Source organism: Mustela nigripes, chromosome 1, assembly GCF_022355385.1.
Source record: "Mustela nigripes isolate SB6536 chromosome 1, MUSNIG.SB6536, whole genome shotgun sequence".
Lineage (NCBI taxonomy): Eukaryota > Metazoa > Chordata > Mammalia > Carnivora > Mustelidae > Mustela > Mustela nigripes.
The window spans coordinates 124,184,712-124,203,537 of NC_081557.1; the positions used below are offsets into that span (position 1 = coordinate 124,184,712).

The 18,826-nt window shown below is 38.8% G+C and overlaps 1 protein-coding gene across 3 annotated transcripts in view; it reads right to left on the reverse strand.

The window, feature by feature from the left end:
* Positions 1–1,855: 1,855 nt before the first annotated feature.
* The window catches only part of OTUD4 (OTU deubiquitinase 4), a 47,575-nt gene continuing 30,604 nt past the window's right edge, over positions 1,856–18,826 (reverse strand). For 2 of the 3 annotated variants that reach the window (XM_059373151.1, XM_059373143.1), the window contains exons 14-21: positions 15,416–15,578; positions 13,250–13,373; positions 12,898–12,953; positions 12,118–12,195; positions 10,719–10,857; positions 9,706–9,966; positions 8,470–8,510; positions 1,856–6,883 (exon numbers count right to left, since the gene is read on the reverse strand). In XM_059373151.1, the coding sequence (XP_059229134.1) occupies positions 5,675–6,883; positions 8,470–8,510; positions 9,706–9,966; positions 10,719–10,857; positions 12,118–12,195; positions 12,898–12,953; positions 13,250–13,373; positions 15,416–15,578 (2,071 nt within the window). In that variant the 3' untranslated portion in view covers positions 1,856–5,674. The remainder of the gene's footprint in view (positions 6,884–8,469; positions 8,511–9,705; positions 9,967–10,718; positions 10,858–12,117; positions 12,196–12,897; positions 12,954–13,249; positions 13,374–15,415; positions 15,579–18,826) is intronic. The other variant, XM_059373155.1, reaches the window with a different exon arrangement.

Below are 18,826 nucleotides of genomic sequence, written 5' to 3' on the forward strand. Positions count from 1 at the left end.
GAACACTTCTGTCACTTGGTTTCACCTTTTATCCCATCCACTTCAAGTGACCTATCGTGAAAGGGCTCTACCAAGACACCCTTCTTTTCTCATACTCCACAGCTTCTCTACTGACTACGTGGGGAAGACCGTGGCACTCACATCCCTAACAGCGAAATGCTTCCCGTCTCTTCCTTTCCCTACATTCCAAGGTTCTGCGATACTTCACTCACCTACTTGGGCAATCCCAAACAACTAGCTTCCATGTCTAACACCAACTTAACATTCCCAGCTTGCCGCCTGTTCCCAGATCACCTCCACCAAACACTTGTACTGAAAAGAAAGCCTTTCTTTCAGGCTCTCCTTCCCGGGTAAGCCATTCTTAAGACAAAGTCCATATAATAAGATTACACAGCATTAAGGAACTTGGATTTTCAAAGTGCTAAAATGTACCTGCTACTTCAGTTTTCAAGTAAAACTTTTGAATGATTTATCTTTCTTCATTAGACAAGTAATAGAGGTAAATAAACCTCAGCGATACTGTGGATCTTAAGGTAATCAATTTCTTTGGTTTCCCATTGCATATAAATGTTTACACTACAAGTGTGCAGTAATAGCATTATGTCTAAAGACAATACACGTAACCTTAACTTAAAAATATTTTATTGCTGGGCGCCTGGGTGGCTCAGTCATTAAGCATCTGCTCAGGTCATGATCCTGGAGTGCCAGGATCGAGTCCGACATTGGGCTCCCTGTTCAGCAGGAGTCTATTTCTCCCTCTGACCTTCATTCTGCTTGTGCTCTCTCTCAAATAAAATCTTTTTTAAAAATGTATATAGGGGCTCCTGGGTGGCTCAGTGGGTTAAAGCCTCTGCCTTTGGCTCGGGTCAGGATCCCGGGGTCCTGGGATTGAGCCCCGCATCGGGCTCTCTGCTCAGCAGGGAGCCTGCTTCCTCCTCTCTCTCTCTGCCTGCCTCTCTGCCTACTTGTGATCTCTGCCTGTCAAATAAATAAATAACAATTTTAAAAAAATGTATATATATTTTATTGCTAAAAGATACTAACCATCAGTTCACCCCAACAATTATAATGAAACAGCTTGAAATATTGCAATTACCAAAAATGTGACAGAGTGAGCAAATGCTGGAAAAAATGGCATCAAGAGACTTGCTCAGTGCAAGTCACAAATGTTGTATTTGTAAAATTAGTATCTGCAAAGGACAATAAAGCAAAGCAGCATAAAATATGCCTGTACTGAATACTAACTTTAAAAAACATCATTTAGGGGCGCCTGGGTGGCTCAGTGGGTTAAGCCGCTGCCTTCGGCTCGGGTCATGATCTCAGAGTCCTGGGATCGAGTCCCGCATCGGGCTCTCTGCTCAGCGGAGAGCCTGCTTCCCTCTCTCTCTCTCTCTCTGCCTGCCTCTCCGTCTACTTGTGATTTCTCTCTGTCAAATTAATAAATAAAATCTTTAAAAAAAAAAAAAAATAAAAAATAAAATAAAAAACATCATTTAATCTGTAAATTATTCTTAGTCTACACATCTCATTTCATTTTGTGAATGCTGGAAAAATGGTAGAGAGCACTAGTTCTAAAACCACTGAGAGCTACCACTTATTAGCTACCCCCTTAGTTAAATTAAACTACTTGGCCTATCTCAGTTTTATATATATTCAGTAGGGAAAATAACCGTACCTACCCTATAGATTACAAATCATCCCACATAATTTTTAGCTGCATATACTAGAATTGTCTTCTGACTGAATAGAAACCATGGAAATCATCTCTTGTTCTTAGATGCTTACTAAAACTCCTCTTAAGATTAATATGCTATATTACTCGGTTAGCCCTGAAACCAAAGAATCACAAGCAGAATCAAGAGACAAAATTTAATATATGCACACAGTTTTATATATAATGCAGCATCACACCATGTAGGGCATTTACTCTTATTTTATACATTCAGATATGTTTGAAACACTTCTTAAGGCTACAAAACAGAACATAGAAAAATAAACAGGAATATATTCAACACTTACAAAAAGTGATATGATAAAGAATATAAAGTACTATTTTCCTTTCAACACTTCAAAAGATATGTATATATACTTTTTTTTACAAGTAACATCACAAATGATCACATCTTCACATGCTTTTAAGTATTATTTGTACTCAGTGTAAGGCTATTATCATTTTTCATACATAAATTTTCTTCTAGCTCTGTAACAATGCAATTTTTTAATCCATTCAAGTAAATTCAACCCCAAAGTTGCTGTTTCCCAGCATTAAGACATGCACCCACCCCTCTTCTAAGATTTTTCTAAAACTTACATCTCAGGGGGGAAAAAAATTCCCAGTTAGTGGGAAATCCCAATTAGTGGGAAAGTAAATGGCTGATACTTGTAGCAAAACCTTAGTTTTCTGAAACTGACATACTGGAACTGAGCCATTACTAAGATTTTAAACAAAAACACTTAGACATTAAATAGGAAGCAAAATACAGTAAACAGAAATTGTGTAGCCAAATATGCATTCTCTTCAGCTACACTAAAATGGACCTTGCTTAGTACCCATAAGTGAAAGTCTAAGGTTACCTCATCTAAAACCAAAGGTAAAATAAATGAGGCATAAATAAATATTGCTAGTTTCTAGGATGGCTGAATGTTTTCTAAACCAGAAATGGTTAGAAAGGAACTTTATTGCACCAAGTCAATCATAAGCAAGTTTGCAGTTCACAGGCATTTTAATTCAACCTTGAGTCACAAAGGAAACACACTGCAAGAATATACATAGTTTGCATCAAATAAGCTGTTATCAACATCGTGGTTTGGGAAGACCTACTCCTGCCAGGTCGAGACAGGGTCTGAATTTAGGTCAGCCATGAAAATGAACATACGGGTTAACAGGAAACAAGATGAGGACTGCACAGATGCTAGCGTCCTACTGCCAATGAGTACATGGAACAAGAGCTGAAGATGTAACTGAGAGGAAACTAGACTTGAAGAGAAATGCACACGATACTAAAAAGGAAGGGACAGGGACCAAGTTCAGCAAAAACAACTAACAAAAATGAACAGGTGAGCTTTGGTCGTTCTTAACATCTGTGTTCTTCAAAATGTGAGTAATCTTATTACAGTGAATTTCCATAATTTCTAACTCAAAAGACAAATGATTCTCACTTCTAAGCTTCTGTTTTTCTCTTATATAGAAACATTATATCTCATGTCAACATACCTTATGACTCAGTTAAAATGAAGGACAAAAGCTTGCGTGGCCCTAGTTTGACCTCAGCATAAGGCAAAATCCCCTGCACTAATAATACATTTAAAACAAAACTAAAGGAAAAAAAAAAAAATAAAACTGACCTTAATGAAAAACTAATAATTTTAAAACTAATTATCAAAAGTCAGAGTTCTTTTATTCCAGAGGTCACTGCGTAAAGTATAATCTGCTAACGTTCTCTTTCAGCACTGTTTCCATCATGTCCTGGAGGTAAGATTTGGGAAACAGGAAGCAAATCAGTATTTCCTGCAGGAACTAGAGAGTATTCTGCTACTCAACTGAGGTAAGACAGAGTGACAGTGAAGAAATGAACAGTATTCTTCCCTACCCACATTTTAGACATTTCCAGAAGAAAGTGAGATTCAAATCTCAGTCAATAAAATGAAAGACACTGGAAAGAGCAATTTTTTTTGGACTCCTGAGATCAAACTTCTATTGAACTTTTAAATCTGATCATTGTATCTAAATGTGTTTTCATAAAAATTATCAGATAAGCTAATGTGACACTAAAAAGCATTAGCTGAAAGTGGAGGGACCCTATGCAATCTTCTCATTCCATTAACAACTGTTGATGTTAACTAAGAAAACAAAATGGCTTCAGCAGTACCTTCCCCAATTGTTCTTGCTTAGAAGGTGACAAAAGAAACTTCAACAAGTACCCTCAAATTTTTTTTCTACACACCCATCCATCTTTACAAATTTTTACCTAGCACCATCATAATAAAAATGTTATCTTTCAAAGTGCTCTCTAAAATCCTATGTTACAAAACATCTAAATGCTAATCACTTCTAAATCAGCAGTTACACAGACATTAGGTAATTAAAACAACACAGAGGTAAATAACCATTATTACAGTACAGTGGAGATTCAACTGAGCCTAGCTGGCATCCAAACATTCCTGTGGGTAATCAAAGAACCCAGAAAACTCATCTGCTTCAGTTTGTCAAATTCAAGTGAATTGTATTTGCCTTTAAAAAACAAAATCTATTTTTGGCTAGGTATATTACACATGGCATGCAAAGAGAAATTACTACATTATTTTGCATAGCACTCAAACTTCCTGATCAAAAGAGAACATAAGAAAAAGGGTAGATTTTTCACATTGGTATGTACAAATAAGAACCATAAGCTACAGTTATTTTTATAGAGTAACACAGAGGCGTGAATACTGTGTTGCTTCAGAGTTAAATCTCCAACTGAGAGTGCAACATGCAAAGGGAATTTCTGTGAATACTGCAAAGACGGAAAAGAAGCAGGATCAGAAGAGCTAGGTTACCGAAAGGGTAAACAAGCCATAAACTGCAAAGCAACCTGTTTCTAGCAGCATCCTCTAGAAAAGAACTAGAAATCACAATCATCCTGTTTTTGTACAATAGTTCCAGGCGAGTGACAAGTTGAACATGCAAATGTAAAGTGATACACATAACCAATGGTGCAAAGAGAAAAACAAAACACAGTAACTCCATAGAAACCTGTCAAGCTAAAAATTTTTAACATTTCTTCTCAAAATATTTAAATCTGTCAGTGCATTAGTGTTAAAGTGGCATTAAAAAACTTCTGCAGTTTTAACAGATGCAGATTATTTTCAAAATGCATAGCATCTACATTTCTTTCAAGTAGGCACCATGATATTTACACCAGTGCTAGGAATTCTTGGTGGAAACAGCCATTTCATTAGATTTCCTATTATTTCTTAAACGTCTTGTCTTGTATGCGATCTCAAGTTCAACAAATACTCACCAAAATTCAAAAATATACCCTATGAATATTAAAAGAACTATATACAACATTTCTAAGACACAGGTTAATAGGCTGCCTTATGTGTAATATTAAAGAGAAGACATTATTCAAGTTTGACAGATATTGAGATGAAAGGCCTTTGGGTTGGAAGCATTTCAAAAGACAACAGTGTTTTAGGCTAAGAATTATTTGAGCCCAGTTTATGACTAAGGCATTGCATAATAAAATATATGTTTCTATTTGGTGCAATGTTATGTTTTGGAATCTATAGTGTGTCAAATGGTATTTTTCTTGTCACCTTTAGTAAACACTATAAAGCACACATTTCCAACATTTAAAATTAAACTTATATAAGGAAAAAAACCAAACACTAAATCTAAGTTTTATATTAAGCTGTTTATAAAAAATACTTTAACAAACTTATTTTCTACTTTTTATGGGGGCAGTTACCTGATAAACAGATTGTGAACAAAGAAAAATGGCAATGCCAGGAATTCACTTGCCCCTTGAACACATATCCAAAATCTGTTGTCCAGGATGGGAGTGAGGGTCAAGGGGGAGGGGAGGAGATAGTTCGAATTTGGGTTTTATTTTAATGTATTTTCTTAAAGCCTTCAGAAACATTCCACTTAAGAAGAGGTTTCTGCTCTAAAATACCACAGCGACAACCATCAAGTGTTTTGCCCACGATGGCCATCTCCCATCCCCGATCTCCTCCTATCCCCGCGGTAAGGCCGTCCTCGGGCATTTCGATGGTACTGATATCCTTCATCTCGGCTTCTGCTTGGCTGCCCTTTCCAGGACTCCTCACCTCTTGCATGCTGATATCCTCCTCTACCAGAAGAGCCCCAATCACTTTTGTACTTCCTGCCTCCGTAAGTCTGATTATAAAACTGCTTGGATCGACCGCTTCTCAGAATATTAGACACTTCGTTTTCATCTTCCGAACTCTCTTCTTTTGGTCTTTGCACTCTGCTGTCTACAGAGTTGGCCCCACTGACCACATCAGCAGCAGTCTTAGGATCTTTGACTTTTTCTGATTTTTCTTTCAGACTTGGAATGGTCTTTTTAGGCTCAAGTTCAACAGGCACAGTTTCTCGCTCTCTATTTAGAATCTGAGTGGGAAGATGGGCCTTTTCCTCTACTACAGGAGGGATGGAAGCCAATGCCATATCTGCCTTGGGTGTCTGGGACGCCTGCTCTGCCCGGCCTTCATGCTTGCTTACACTTGTTTCAGGGAGAGAATGTGCACCTTCACCTCTGGCCTCCTGAAACTCATCCACTGTGGAAACTGAACCACATTCTTTAGACAGATCCAGATTTTCCAGGGGCAGATCCAATTCTTTCTCATCAGAGGGCAGAACAATATTCTGCCGCATTACTGGATTTTCTATAAATCCCTGGAAAGGGTACCCATACCAAACGTGAGGAAAGAAAGGAGGTGCAATGGGAACTGGGCCTAAGAATGGATTCGGTCCAAAGGACGGTTGCGGGAACATGTTCTTGCCACCTAGTGACTCTTCGTATTCAGCATGAAGAAGCTGCCCAGGGTTTTCAGATTCAATATCAGCCTGGTAAGACAACGGTCCTTGACTTTCAGACACCTGAGATGGAGGGATAACCAGAGGTGAAGAAAATGTTGGCGGTCCAATCTCTGCCTGTGGCATCTGACCATTAACACTGGCCTCAGTCTGCATAGGAAAGTGTGCATCGGTACAGGTACAATCACTTTCATTTTGAGCAGAAGGAGCTTCCTGGAACCAAGGATTTGGAGGATACACAGGGACAGAGACTTTTGGGTACATCCTGCAGGCTGCCAGGTAGGCCTGGTGCAAAGGGTACAGATAAGAATGCGGGGCCCACATAGGACAACTATATGCCTAAAAGACAGAAAAAACAGTTACATTAGCAAAAGAGGGGGGAGGGGTAGAAGTTCAGACGTGTGCTTCAAGTTCCCCATACCTGACAAAACTGTATCATCACTGTGATATGTAACATGAAAAGGAATTACAAAATTAAGTCACTGCTCTAAGATTCCATTCTTTTTTCCTATCCTGAAACCAACCAAAGGTCCTGGTATTAAAGTGACAGGAGACAATATGATGAACTCAAACAATGATTATCAGGATCACTAATTCCATCCTTTGGATATAATTGCATGGAAACAATTCTGGATGATACAGGTCCCAGAAACAACCACCATCAAGTACTTGAGCCTCCAGCTTTGAATAAACATCTCAATCACTGGCTCTCTAGCTTAACCTACATTCATGTTCTGGCTCTACCACTAACTCATTACATGACCCCATGTCAACTAGTTAATTGGTCTGGACCTTTCTGTTCTACCAAAAAAACAATGGTATAGAAGTAGATGATCCCAATGTCAGGCCTCTACAGGTTCAGGAGCCCTAAGAGTATTCCAACTGCACAGACGAAAGTTAGACCTCCAGGGGCGCCTGGGTGGCTCAGGTCATGATCCCCGAGTCCCAGGAAAAAGCCCCGTGTCAGGCTCCCTGTTCAGCAGGAAGCCTGCTTCTCTCTCTCCCCTGCTTGTGTTCCCTCTCTTGCTGTGTGTCAAATAAATAAATAAAATCTTAAAAAAAAATAAGATAAAAAATAAAGTTATACCTCCAGTCAGAAGGGAAATACTGAAAATAAAGCAAATCTTACCCCCTACAAAGGGCCAGCTAAACTCCAAACAAAAAGAAAAATTTACCAGTTAATTGGCAAACTAACCAATTGGCTAAAGTCAACATTAACTAGTTAAATATAAAACAAACAATGAATACTGTAGACAATAAAATTAACCGAATGACCTTTGATGAAATTACCAGTAGACTACAGTAGGGCACTTCACTTGATATTTTAATGGTCTAAAACCCATAGAAATTAATCCAAAACAGGAGATAATCCACCACTGACAAGGAAATAGAGTTCTCCAGCCTAGGCTGACCACTTCCCAAAGGATAGCTCTGCTCTGCTAGTGAACACACCACCTTCCACTGCAGAACTTTCCTAAGTTCTTCCCTTTGATCCTCTCAATAAATGAGGCAGATGGAAGAATATTATCCACATAACACAAATGAAAAACGCTAGGCTAAGATACATTAAATGACTTGCCCAGGGATATACACCTAAAACAGTGATGGAACAGAATTTCAAACCCAGATCTTTCACAGAATTCCTCAATGAAGGCTTTTTCACCAGGATGCCCAGGGGACGGGGACTATTTCCTGAATATACTCACAAAGTTAACCACTGCCAGTTAAAAGGAAAAGCAGGCAAATACTGGAGCCTCAACCCCCACTAAAAAGAAACTGTACAGTACTGAAAAATCCTAGTTCTTAAAATGTGTTTTGGTAAACCTTAGGTTATTCACTGACAAGATAAAAGTTAAGATTTAAATATTGACAATTTAAAACAGTATTAACTTAAAGATAACTTTAAAATGATAAAATATAAATACCTTTACACCAAGATTAAAGAAGAATCGAAGAATGTTCTTATCTAAAAATAAATAACATAATAATCACTCATTAAAATTATACATTCAAAAAGGTTCCCCTGGCCCACTATCCTTAAACAATATATAGCTCTAAACACAATTTTGCCTACTGAAATGTTTTCTGTAGCCGGTGATATAAAACATAGACGAAAAACTGTAATATAACCAAAACCAAGCTGTTACTATTGAGGAATTCCAGGCTCAACAGGCTTTCTCTATGCTAATATCTAAGTCCGAAAATGGCTTAAACTGAGATTTTTATCTGTTAATTTTTTTGTGTGAAGGAAGCTCAGGTGTTCATCTTATTTTTAACTCTGTGGGGTTTTAAAAATTATGAAATAAAAATGTTGGGCCTTATGGGTAAAATCAACATACATCTAACTTATTAGTAACAAAAGATTAGTAGGTATTCATTGGACATTAACCAGTTATCCACAGACTCAAGCATCAAACCACTAACAAAATTAGCCACAAAAATCCAGGTAAAGAGCATACAGTCAGAGCACATTCTTCAATTTTTCTACAGCTAGCAAACTTTGCAAACTGAAATTCCTTTAAGAAAAAAAAAAAAAAAGCAAATTAAAAAAAAATTCTTATTAAATATATATTGTTGGGTGCCTGGGTGGCTCAGTTATCAAGCATCTGCATTCAGCTCAGGTCAGGATCCTAGTATCCTGGGATTGAGCCCCACGTCAGGCTCCTTGCTCAGCGGAAAGTCTACTACTCCCTCTCCCACTCCCTCTACTTATGTTCCCTCTCTCATTGTGTCAAATAATAGTATCTCTTAAAAAATATATATGTATATATAGTTATGTAATTCTTTTCTTATCATTTTTTCATGAATGAACAGTAAGAGTTTCAAAACCCAGTCCAGTGATGAGAAAACTCAGGAATGTTGAGGTTACCTACTTAGTGACATCATTAAGATTTAATTCAAAATGGTTTTAGGCTGTTTTGGAAAAAAAAAAAAAAAAAAAAGACACAAGGGAGGGACAGTTACTAAACAGAGAAAAAACATATTCTAATCAAACAAAAGCTGAAACAAGAAAGTAAATGACAGCCAAATCTCTTTTCTTCTCGAAGTCAGTTCTTCGGCTTACTCAGTAATATAACCTCTGACTTCTATTCATATTTCTCCCTGAAACCCCATCAGTATTTGATAAATAAAATCAAGCGGAACTTAGAGAAGGATCTCACCTTTAGGCAGGTCCTCCCCAGTGTGACACAGTGAATAAGGTGGTGCAATGGCTCGATCTCCCTTTTCATTGTAAGGAAACCCAGGGTAGAGTGGGTCTTGGTAAAGGCTCAATGTCTGAGGCAAAGGCATCAAGGGCTGGTTAACTGCCTGTATTGACACAGGAACTGGGGAGGGTGTTAAATGAGCTTGGGACACAGCAGAATCAGGTCCAGTGGTCAGAGTCTGTGTCACTGACAAAACAGGAATTTGAGCAGGGACACCTACAAAAGAGAGAAAGGAAGCACAAACTATAAAAAGGTGAAACCATTTCTCCTCACAAATGTTAAGGTTTCATTAAGCTAAGAGGTTAAAAAAAAATGCTGTACAACTGATATAGCTGATAAAACAGTATATAAAAAAAACCTAAAGAAGTACCTTTTATCAACTAAGAACCTTCTTAGACACATAAGAAGGAAATGAGCTCAGGAAACAAGCTTGGAATCACTATCTTCTACTCATAGCTCTTACAAACATGAACAAGACAGAGCCAGACAAAAGGTCCAATGGCTGAGGCAGGGGGAGGTATACAGAGCCGGTGGATGGGAAATGCAAACTGTGGTGTCAGTGCTGGGTGACAAAAGCAACCAATGAGACAACCAGCTCAAACATCTCCCTCCTGAGATTCTGGAGGGTATATCTCAAATGAATACCAAACTAAAACTGGCCCTCTCACACTGGAAGCAGAGCAGAGGATCACAAAAAACCTGTGAGGCTCTGCACAACTACCCCTGCTCTGAGTTCAAGCTATGAAGAATTTGAAATCCCTGGGGCGACTGGCTGGCTCAGTCTCAGTCGGTAATAGAGCATGCAATTCTTGATCTTCAGGTTGGGAGTTCAAACCCATGCTGGGTGTAGAGATTACTTTAAAAAGTAAAATAAAACATTAAATAATAATAATTTTAAAAAACTTGAAGTCACTGACTTGGAAGGCTTTTGTTGGTTGATTCAAGGAATTTTTTAATTCTTATCTAACCTGTTGGTCCAAAAGTTGTAGGTTCACTTGGCCAGGCTGGCACAGTGGCTGGTAAAGAAGGCACCGCAGGAGTAAGATGTACCTCTGGAGAAACTAGAAGGGGAGCTGGATTTGACAAAGACACGTGCTCTGCTGGCTTCTTCGGGGAGTGTGGGGTGGGGTGGAAAAAGACAAGAATTCATTTTGCTTAACACTAATTTTAACACCAAATGTATCCTCAGTCACCTTTTACATAACGATAGTTTCTATATAAACGTTCTTTCTGATCCTAGAAATGAAAGAAAAACAGTAGCTAAAAATTCCACACAAACAAATTTGATCCTAACCAGGGATTACCTACCAAGTCACAAAAGACAGTGGAAGAGATAAAAACAAACTCTAAAACAACCTGAACATTATGCTTTTAAGGAAAGAATGCAAAAGCCACTGAAATCATTTTGAAATTCATGAGTTATTTTCAATTGCTCCTCATACAAAGACATACCCTAAACTGGTCTCCAAATGACATGAAGGATGTTAACTGAAAAGCAAGGAAAGACTAAGAATTGTACTCCTATATTAGACTGAGAACCAAAACATCTAAGAGAACTCAAGTTCCTTCTTCATTACATCTGTAAATTGATGGTACTGATTTCTAAGTGTCTATTTTTCTAACCTCTAAAATCATTCCCTCCCTTCTACGAAATAACTGTTAAAGATTCAAACAACTCTTTAAAGTTTCGAAATAAAGCAGAAATTTGTAATTTCCCTTCAAAAACCTGATTTTCAAGCCAAGCCAACCCACCACAAAGGTAACACAAGATACCAAATACAAACTTATTCGAGATCAATTCAGAAGTATGGCTTCCAGATCCAAAAAATGGGGTTATAAAAATTAACATTCCACAGAAGCACCTGGCTGGCTCAGTCAGTAGAGCATGAGGGGTTGATGTCAGGGTTCTGAGTATGAAACCCACACTGGGCTTAGGATTATTTAGAAACAACAACAAAAAATCCACAGAAACTGCAAACATTCTAAATACACAACAAAAAATTATAGACTAATCACAACCACACCCAAATTATGAAGCTACTTCCCATTTTGTTTTTAGATCATTTTTTAAAGACATAAGAAACCCAGAGAATGGGGACACCTGGGTGGCTCAGTTGGTTAAGCAGCTGCCTTCGGCTCAGGTCATGATCCCAGCGTCCTGGGATCGAGTCCCACATCGGGCTCCTTGCTCCGCAGGGAGCCTGCTTCTCCCTCTGACTCTGCCTGCCACTCTGTCTGCCTGTGCTCACTCTTGCTCTCTCTCTCTGACAAATAAATAAATAAAATCTTAAAAAAAAAGAAAGAAAGAAAGAAAGAAAGAAACCCAGAGAATGAAGCATTAGATGTCAAATATAACAATGCACTTACTTGCTCTACAGGTGGGCACTCTAATTTCTTTGACTTTGATGGTGATGAAACTCTTGCACATTTATCATCACTAACATTCTTTGGAAACAAAAAAAATGAAATTTTATATTTCAAAGACCACATTCTAGGCAGCACCTGGATGGCTCAGTGGGTTAAGCCTCTGCCTTCAGCTCATATCATCATCTCAGGTTCCTGGAATCAAGCCCTGCATCAGGCTCTCTGCTCAGTAGGGAGCCTCCTTCCCCCTCTCTCTCTAGAGGCTGCTCTGCTTACTTGTGATCTCTATCAAATAAATAAATAAAATCTTAAAAAAAAACCCAAAACCCACATTCTAGAATAATCAAGGCTGCCTATACAGTGGTATACGTAGTTGCCTATACACCCCACCTGTACCTGACTGAACCCTCTCAGGACTAAGTATTTTTTCAATTATATCTGGTCTTCAACAGGTAAGTTGGCCTGCACATCTTGATCATACCAAACTGCTGGGAAGTTTTTACTGGGAATGTGGTTTCAAAAATCTTTAAAAATCTCAATCTACTATAGAATAATGGAAAGTAAAAGCTACTTCCCACTGATTCAGATAGGTCATCACAAAGATATGGGTTATAATTTGTGAGTGAATTCTCAAGTACCATCATCTTTTCCCACTTTTCTGCTTTTCTACTTCTGTAATACTTAGTTATGAAATGATGAAATAATCTCCAGCTTCTCCTCCTTCCTGCTATTTTATCATGTTTAGGGCGGGAGGGAGATATAATTATTATTTAAAACATTTACCTCCAGTGTGCTTGGCTCAGGTTTTTTATCCAAATGAATATGCCCATGAACAGAGTCTGTAACAGGTCAAGATTAAAAAAAAGACAGTATCAGCCAGTAGATAGGTCTGAGGTTAGAACAACAAAATATGAAGACAAAGGCTAAAGTACTATTTGAACTGTGTTTAGTCAATGAAAAATGTAGTTTTCAGGGTAACATTTAACATGCTTTTAGCCTGTGTCAATGTTTCTCTGCAAGTGAGATATGTGCCTGTTACACTACTTAATGATTTAGAAAGGGCTCTTTCCCAGCCTATGACTTTAAACCAGACACAGAGCTCTAGCATCTGCTTTCAAATGCTGAAATAACATACCTTTATCTTTCCGTTCTTCAGTATCCATTCTCCGCCTGCTTCCTTTTCTGTCACTTACGTGTGATGATTTTCTCTGGACACATGGGTTGCTACTCTGAGAAGTTGACTGACTGACTGACGAGCTCTTAAAATGAACAAAAATCCAATACTTTGTTTTAAAGATCTACCCACAAATGTTATGAACAAAAGTCCTAAAATTCATCTTATTTTTCACATATCTGATTAAAAATATCAAAATTCATAGCCTGATGTCTTTATACTTCCAGAACTATAAAAAATTGGACATAGGGTTCCTGTTTAATTATATAGTCTATAGCAATATGCTTATTAATAAGTCAAAAATATTAGGCAATCAGACCTTTAGCCTAAATTAGTAGAGTGACTTCTTCATAACCCTTCTTCAGGAAGCCACCCTGACTAAACCTTCACCTTCCAACTTATTACACTTGTGTTCTTTGCACCAAGGACACCACACTTCACACAAATCTTCAAAAGCCCATTATAGGGCCAGACCTTTGTGATGGAAAAAATACCCAAAGTCAAATTAGCAGATACAGTGTACCAGGATTCTTCTCACTGAAATGCTGACCATCAGCAAACCCTTAAGCTCTGCATGAGATCTAACCTTCTAACTGGTGAAACAAAGGGACCAAGTCAGGTTTCTAAGTTAAACTATCTCTAAAAGTCCTTTCCTTCTCTAGCTCTCTATGAGTTGCACACAGCTGAGAAGAACTCAGCCCTCTGTGACAGGAATTTGCTAGAAGACAGACCTAAGTCACTACCAAGTCCAAGACAGGTCTAAAAATGTTACGTGTGATAACCATCAAAAAATCTCAATTTATTCCCACATTACACTAGTGGTATTTTTACCATTCACTACCACTTTTACCATTCACATACACTAGTTATATTTTACAATAACAACAACAAAAGGACAAAAGCTAGGATACAAGTGTAAATGATTTGTACTTTTTTATTATCTAAACATTATGTTATGGGAAAATAACATCTATCATATAGAGACAAATATACTTAGCATAATGCACATGGATTTGGGCACATCTTCCAATAATTCATAAGCTCCAACCTCTGTGGCCAGACTGAACTACTATTCCAGATCAGTGGTTTCAACTGAACATCTCACACCTCTAAAGGATTCCACAGAGGTAAGAGGATAGAGAATTGAGTACATAGTGCTTTAATATTTTATACTGGTATACCTGGTAGCATTACATTTTGTTTAATCCACTGTTAAGAAAACGTGTCCACCACTCTGAATCACGTGGTACTTGGTACACTTACCAATATTTGAAAGATCGCAGGCACAGGGGCCCTCAGTGCCCCAAACTGAGTTAGTTACCTCATTTTACATGAGAATAGTTTTCCCTTCTGACTCCCCCCATAGAATTAAGAGACCCAAGGGTAGACACCATTTCTTTCATCAGAGAAGTATCCATCATGGCCTGCCATCTGACACACAGAGCAAGGGCAAAGCCACAGGATTACATGGATTACCACCTCTCACAGCAAACATCCTGAATGACAATTCTTTCTATATCTATAAACTGGGTCCTAGTGGGTTTAGTAAAGGACACTAAAAAGAGTTTCCTGATTTTATAGACGTATCCTGTTACTGAATATGAACCTCTATTGCATAACTTTAGCTAACAAAATATATGTATTTTTTTTGGCTCAAGAGAAAATACTAAACTAGTAAGCTAACCAATTTACTTGCCTCAACTCTGCCAACAAGTACTATCTTCAAACCTCATCGTCCTCATGAAAAACATGAAAATGAGGGGCAACTACATGATCTTTAAAGTACCTTTCAGTTTAAAAATTACCAGTCTAGGGATGCTTGGGTGGCTCAGTTGGTTAAGCTGCTGCCTTCGGCTCAGGTCATGATCCCAGGGTCCTGGGATCAAGTCCCGCATCAGGCTCCTTGCTCAGCAGGGAGCCTGCTTCTCTCTCTGCCTCTGCCTGCTGCTCTGCCTGCTTGTGTTCTCCCTCCCTCTCTCTCTCTCTCTCTCTCTCTGACAAATAAATAAATAAATAAAATCTTTTTAAAAAAAATTACCAGTCTATCATTAGAAACTATAGTTTAATATAAACACTATATTAAGGAAAGGTTTGTGAACAACATTCAAAATCTCTTCTTATACATACGGAAAGGGCTGGGAAGGCCTGTTCATCTCTGTTCTGAATCTCATAGAGTAAACGAGATTCTTCTATAGCTTGCTTCTCTCTGCGCTCTTCTGGGGAGAGGCCAAAATAGTTAGATTCTCGACTCGTGTGATCAAAATCCTCAGCTCTCTCACGATCAGGTTTTCTGTCAAATAAAACATTGTCGTCATGAAAAAAAAAAAAAAAAAGACATAATGTATGGAGTACCTAAAATAAAAGAACTTTTTTTTTGCAATACAAATATTTGACTAATTTAGCTGCACTGTGACATTATAGAACTTTTGGTGGCCTAATACATGTTCGGTAAATGGAAGATCCTATAGCTTATGGCAACATGAGAGTCAATAGGGGAAGACAAGAAAAAAAGAAGAAAAGGAAAATATAACTCACTTTCAAGTGGTACAGAAGTAACTGAGATGTTTTTCCTTTTCATTAGAGCAGAAACTTAAGTACTATATATATTCTTTATGCCATAGTCCAATACTGTCATATAACTCACTTTCAAAAGAAAAGTTATTAGATTAGATCTCAAGAGCACTCTCATTTTCTGTATACTTCAGGGCAACATTCAAAGCAGACAGTGCTGCTTTTTTTTTTTTTTTTTTTTTTTTTTTTTTTTTTTTTTTTTAAAGATTTTATTTATTTATTTGACAGAGAGAAATCACAAGTAGGCAGAGAGGCAGGCAGAGAGAGAGAGAGAGGAGGAAGCAGGCTCCCTGCTGAGCAGAGAGCCCGATGCGGGACTCGATCCCAGGACCCTGAGATCACGACCTGAGCCGAAGGCAGCGGCTTAACCACTGAGCCACCCAGGCGCCCCCACAGTGCTGCTTTTTGATGATACCGCCGAGAGAGATAGAAAGCTAGAAAGAATAAAAATTAAAATACGCCAGACTAGATAAGAACTGCATGCAGATAAGTCTGCCATCATCATCTCAATATAATTTTGGTCTGAGAAGGATGACAAGAAATTCATGAATAGTTTACCAGCCTATACCAAAACCCTAATGCTTATATGGCTTGTAACTATTATAGGCAGTATGAATAATACTTCTATAATGTCTAACAGTTCCACAACAGTGGAAAATGAAAATCCAAACGTACAGGAAAAATACCTGGTCACAATACCAGACATGACACGGGGCCACCTAGGTGGCAGAGTCAGTTAAGCATCAGATTCTTGATTTCAGCTCAGGTCAAGAACTCAGGGCCATGAGATCAAGCCAGAGGCAGGCTCCAAGTTTAATGGGGAATCTGCCTGAGATTCTCTCCTCCCTCTGCGCCACCCCCCACAAAGCTAAATCAATAAGTCTTTTTAAAAATAAACAAGTGAGGATACAGTGATACCATCTGATTTTTTTTTTTAAACCTCCAAAATAAAGAATAGCCACTTCATGTCCTCATGTAGTCCCACTTAAAATCACACCCTAACTCCAACAGGGCAGATGTCAAGCCCAGTTGGGAAAAAAAAGGAGAGGAGCAAATCTGGACCCTCACAATCTTAGACCAGTCTTCCTCAGACCCCTGAGAGGATTCAGCAAGTGCCAGGCATTCCTGGAAAGCTAACACTACCTCACCACCATCTCCCATCACCCCAACTGTCTACCTCACCCTAACCCATCAGACAGCAAGAACCAAATCTTTCCTATGTGCAGTCAGCTGGAGCAGAGACATTCAACAACAACATTACTCTTTCTCAGCACTTGTGCAGTGAAAGCATACATGACAATCCTGCACTGGTTACTGATATATTTTATTATCTCCAAAGACAGAGACCAATACCATTAAGAAATGAAAAAAAGTGAGAGGTAAAGTCATCAGACCCAACATTACAATACTTTTATTCTTTTTTTTTTAAGACTTTATTTACTTATTTGACAGAGATCACATGTAGGCAGAGAGGCAGGCAGAGAGAAGTGGGAAAGCAGGCCCCCTGCCAAGCAGAGAGCCTGATTCGGGGCTCGATCCCAGGACCCTGGGATCATGAACTGAGCCAAAGGCAGAGGCTTTAACCCACTGAGTCATCCAGGCGCCCCAGTTCTTTTATTCTATAACTAAAAGATTTTAAAACTGATGTGTTAAATATAAGAAATAAAGTCAAGATAAAGTAGTGGGCTTAAATTAATTACACTATTAGCTATAAAATTCCGTACTTTAGATTTTTTTGAAACTCTTATTCCAAATATTTAGTCATCAGGAATCTCTAAATTTGTTTCCATATGCTAGTAAAATTCACTCTCACAACAACAGTGGAGAAGGCACACTTAACTGCAAATCCAAGTGGGTTCCCATGTTATCAATTACAATGTCAAAAATTCTTTGAAGCTGGGGCGCCTGGGTGGCTCAGTGGGTTGGGCTGCTGCCTTCGGCTCAGGTCATGATCTCAGGGTCCTGGGATCGAGCCCCGCATCGGGCTCTCTGCTCCGCAGGGAGCCTGCTTCCCTCTCTCTCTCCCTCTCTGCCTGCCTCTCTGCCTACTTGTGATCTCTGTCTGTCAAATAAATAAATAAAATCTTAAAAAAAAAAAAATTCTTTGAAGCTTAGTGTCTATATATTATCCACTGCCTTCTGCTCTCCAGTGTTTTTATACATCCAGTATATAGCTAACACATAAAAAAGATCCTAGGAAGACAATGACATTTCATAACTGTCTGATTATTTTACCTATTCCTAGGAGACTGGCTACAACACCACAAAACACTTGCCATAAGTTGAGTTTGTGGTAAATAAAAGTATAAAATCCGGGACGCCTGGGTGGCTCAGTTGGTTGGACGACTGCCTTCGGCTCAGGTCATGATCCTGGAGTCCCGGGATCGAGTCCCGCATCGGACTCCCAGCTCCATGGCGAGTCTGCTTCTCTCTCTGACCTTCTCCTCATTCATGCTCTCTCTCACTGTCTCTCTCTCAAGTAAATAAATAAAATCTTTAAAAAAAAAAAAAAAAGTATAAAATCCGCCCCTTCCTAGTCTATGTGTATTTTCTTTAGAGGATCTTTGTGTTCAAGGGGAAAAAAAAACATTTTTTTTTAAAGATTCTTTATTTATTAGAGTGAGATCACAAGTAGGCAGAGAAGCAGGCAGAGAGAGAGAGGGAAGCAGGCTCCGTACTGAGCAGAGAGCCCGTGGGCTCAATCCCGGGACTTGGATCATGACCTGAGCCAAAGGCACAGGCTTAACCCACTGAGCCACCCAGGTGCCCCAAAATGTTTCTTTTTTAATCTATTAAAAAACTGAGAACTTGGGGTGCCTGGGTGGCTCAGTGGATTAAAGCCTCTGCCTTTGGCTCAGGTCATGATCCCAGAGTCCTGGGATAGAGCCCCACATCAGGCTCTCTGCTCAGCAGGGAGCCTGCTTCCCGCCCCCACCCCCTGCCTGCCTCTCTACCTACTTGTGATCT